The sequence below is a fragment of the Tupaia chinensis genome, unplaced genomic scaffold (assembly GCF_000334495.1).
Source record: "Tupaia chinensis unplaced genomic scaffold, TupChi_1.0 Scaffold000139_1, whole genome shotgun sequence".
NCBI lineage: Eukaryota > Metazoa > Chordata > Mammalia > Scandentia > Tupaiidae > Tupaia > Tupaia belangeri.
The window spans coordinates 2,711,564-2,715,746 of NW_006159609.1; the positions used below are offsets into that span (position 1 = coordinate 2,711,564).

A 4,183-nucleotide genomic window follows, 5' to 3' on the forward strand; every position below is an offset into this window, starting at 1 on the left:
ATATATATATATATATGGTTGACATGATATCTATGACTCATTGGCTATTCTTTCTCTATAGTGCTTTTTTGTAAAAATTAAAAGAGAAACAAGATCACTTTAGACCAGCAAAGCTGGATTTTGCAGCTTGAAATCCTTTGTGGGATTTGAATATTGAAGAATTAATTGAAACTTTCTATTTAGTAAAACACTCAATTGAACAACCCCTAAAAAGAACAACTAGTTTTATAACAGGCCTGTAGTTAAATGCTATGCAATCTTGGGCAGATGGTGAAAAAGAATAAAAAATTTGTTTCAAACCAAAATGGCTCATATTGGGTTTGAAGTACTCATTAGTTGGCTTAGTGAAGGAAATATCCATGAGAAAATGAGTATCTTGATTCTTTGAGAACTGACTTTCATAAAGATATATGACTGTGTTCAGCTGTCTACTTGCCTCTATGCACACTACTCACATTAAACCATAAGAACATATTCTGAGAAGCAAGCAAATCTGTTCAAACAGAAAGCAGAATCAAAGATCTTAAATATTCCCCTTACTCAAGACATTATGTGGATAGGCATTGTGACCCTTTGGAGTCCCTTTCACCTCCCATAGTGAAGCTGTAGCACATTCAGATAAACAGGTAGGAGACAACTCCTTATGAAAAAACTGTATTAACTTAGAACAGGACTTTTCTACCCCTTAGGAAGAAGAAAGGAAAGAATATTGTCATTACATGTGTTGGGTCTAGTCGAAAATCATGGTTTGCATAGCTTTGGACAAATAGCCTGGACATAGGAAGCCATCTTCCTTCAGTTTTAAAACAACAATAACTCAGTTATGCTTCCTTTTCCCACCGACACCCTCAACAGACACACGCACACGTAGTACAAGTCTTAACTGTGGGACAGCTTATGTAGAAATTTTGGGTAAAAGATTATTCCTTTGGAATTTCAGAAGCAAGAATTTGTTTTCTGAAAAACACATGTCATTGTATACTTTTAAACTTGACATGTGACTAAAACTTTTTTTTTTAACAATTCCATTTTCTACAGGGCTGCCTTTATGTTTATTAAAGGTGACAAAACAGAAACCACTTCTTCTTTCATTACATTTTCTGCTTTCATGTTCTGTCATTCTGAGATCTTTTTTCTTTCCTTCTCTCTGTCTTCTTTCCCCCAGCTGTCGGCAGCATCCAGCCCCTCCAGTCACAGTCCTCACAGAGCTTCAGGAAAGGACCCTTTTGCAGAGCTCTCTTTGGAGGATTTCTTATAAATCACTTTAGGTATTACTGCTTGTTGGGGGAGTTGGGGACTTAAATACTTTTTTTAAATTATCAAACATGAAGCCCAGTCCACTCGTCTCTGTTTCTTTGAAGGACCTAGGTGCCTTCTCTTCTTATTCCTTCTCCATTCTTTAGGTGAAGAATAAAATAAGCCAAGATAGGGTATAAGGAGAAACAGCTTTTGAAGAAATACTGTTAACATAATTAAAAGATGTGAAATCAAAGAACCATCTTTTGTATATAAGCATCTACTGCTCACAGCAGATGGATGATCATGATCAAATATCACCCTCAAAAGCTAAGTGTTTCAGTCAATCTTAAAAGAATTACAGGGAACAGCACAAATTTACACAAAGCATTAGAACTTGAATAGAGCATCTTTATTTTAGTTTTAGTATGACGACCAGGGTTAGTTGTGAAGAATTCATTTAAACAGTTTCTCTATAGGGTTGCATTTTTATATATGTCTTTTCATTTAAAAAATAGCAACTTTTTTTTAAGTTTGTTTTTTAATTAAGGGCGAATGAATATATAAGCCCTTTTGATCAAAAGAATTCTGCAAATGATCTACACTGCATCTGTGCTAGAGGACAGTGTAATCTATTCTTCTTGATGCTCTAGTCTTCAGGTTAGCTACACATTCTAGATCTTTGAGAATCTGTACTCTTCTGATTTGGCAAGTTTACTAGCACATCTCCCTCAGTGATACATCTTTGGATGACAATTTAAGGGAAATTATGAATGAAGTATCTTTGAATACACACCTGTTGAAAAGCTCTATAGATTTTTATATATATTAGTAAAGAAATTATTTAAGTCACAGTATTATTACTGTTCCTTTTATTATCTCTAATTTTTTGTCATTTGAAAATATTTCTAATTTTAGTTTCTCAAATGAGTTTTTGTGCTTATGGGGAAATTTTTCTGAACTTCTCATGGAAAAATAGTTCATTGGTCTATTTCTTCCCCTACCTCACATACTACCTCTTGATTTTTAGTAATTAGAAAGGTATTTGGAAATCCCTATAATTATGCTTCAAATATTGAGTTCTGACAGTACTGACTTGTTTTGTAATCAGTTTGTGATAAGCATGTTGTGAACACTTCAAGGCCAGTTGAATGGTAAAGACCAGAAAGCATTTTTATTTGTAAGAAGGCATACTATAAAGCAGTGAATTATAAATTTACATACTTCTCTTTTTTTTTCCAGATACAGTTTATGTAACTAGATAGAAGAGAATGGAATTATTCCAAAAAGACAAGTGCTCAAGCGGCAAATCCTTACTTCCAGCAAAATCCAAACTGCTGTCTCTTAAACTCTCTTCTTCCATTAGAATGCTACAGTAACCCAGTGAAGGCCCACGAAGGAAATTGGGACTAGTTTATAGGAGAATGTATCAATACAGTTTATAAAGCCAAGAATTACCATGATTTAAGACTAAGATCTGTCTTTTTGGTGACTAATCCTTCAGTTCTTTCAACTCCTATTAATACCCATAATCAGTAACCTACCAAGAAAAGCCCTTACTTGGAAAGTGTGAAATTGTATTTGGAAAAGCTGCCTGGAGCGAAGAGCTGTGTCCTTTACTGTAATTCAACAGGACTCTTTTGGGGGGATCAAAATCATAATTCTTAATTTTGCATTATCTTTCTTTTCTCCAGTCCTCACAGATACAAAAATAGTAACTGAAATTAACTTTTCTTTTTAAAAAAATTTATATTCAGTTTGCAGTAGACATTCCTTAAGTATTTGTATTTATTTATGATTATCAGTTTTACGTAACATTAATATTGTATCAAACCTCCTTATGAAAATGAGTATGGATGTACACAGTATGTTTGATTTTTATCCACAAGAATGAATCTGATTCAGAATGCTTTTCAGCTGACATACAGAGCACTAAATATTTTAAGGCAAGTCCATAGGACTGACTCTATTAAGAATTCTCAGTCTCTGTGGGATTTAGGGAAGCATTATAAATGCATTAATCCTTATAGTCAATTCTGTGCCTAGGATTTTGCAAGGGAACAGTTCACTGACTAGGAAAAGCACTACATTTTAAATTCAGCATTAGTGCATTGGGAAGGATCTTTCCTGCTTTGTGCTTGGCATGTCATTATTTTCCATTTGACATTAGGGCCTTTCCAAAATGAATGTGAGGAATTGCTTTCACTTCAAGACTTTCCTTCTTTTCAGTAAAACTCTAGGAGGTGTTATGGGGGAGGGAAGGGGGACAAAATCTTTGAACCTTATATTTGGCTTGTGCCATGTTATGATCATGTACCTTTTAAATAAGGGGAAATAGTATCTTTAAAGTTAATGTCTAGCCAAGAGTTTAGTACACAAGGAATTAAACTGCACTGTTGATCGGTGCTTTGTGTAAATACATCTTAACGTTTGGGTTGAGAGGGGCCTTAAGAAGGACAGTTCATTGTAGGAAAGCAATTCTGTACATGAGTTTAAGCATACTTGTTGCATTGTCTCTGCAGATTCTATTTTTGTTTACAATATTAAAATGTATGTTAGCAAAATGGGTGGATTTTCAAATAAAATGCAGCTTCCACAAAACTTTTGTTATGGTATTCTGGTGTGAGGTGCTTTTTCTTTTTCCCGTTCTCTTTTTATTACTATCATTTTTTTGCTAATAAAAGTTTCTCTGATTATTATATTTGCTGACTAAATAAAATGTAAAGTTTATTTGTTTCATCTATTTTCCAAAACATTTATCTTGGCACTTTGTTAGACTCTTTATTGACTTTAATTGATAAGCCGAACTTTACTTATTAAGATTGTTCATTTTCGTCTTTTGACCAGATGCCTTCAGTCAGGTAAGTTTAAGGGAGAAAATGCTTTTGGGTTTGACATATTGGTACATATAATTATGTCCTTCAAAGAAACTCTGATTGTATCATTT

General features: G+C 33.8%; 1 protein-coding gene across 1 annotated transcript in view; it reads left to right on the forward strand.

Annotated features, from left to right (window-relative positions):
• Window positions 1–3,841, forward strand: part of PICALM (phosphatidylinositol binding clathrin assembly protein) — a 121,777-nt gene extending 117,936 nt beyond the window's left edge. Inside the window, exons 20-21 of the mRNA XM_027770456.1 lie at window positions 1,166–1,268; window positions 2,479–3,841. Coding sequence (XP_027626257.1) covers window positions 1,166–1,258 — 93 coding nt within the window. The 3' untranslated portion in view covers window positions 1,259–1,268; window positions 2,479–3,841. The remainder of the gene's footprint in view (window positions 1–1,165; window positions 1,269–2,478) is intronic.
• Window positions 3,842–4,183: the final 342 nt, after the last annotated feature.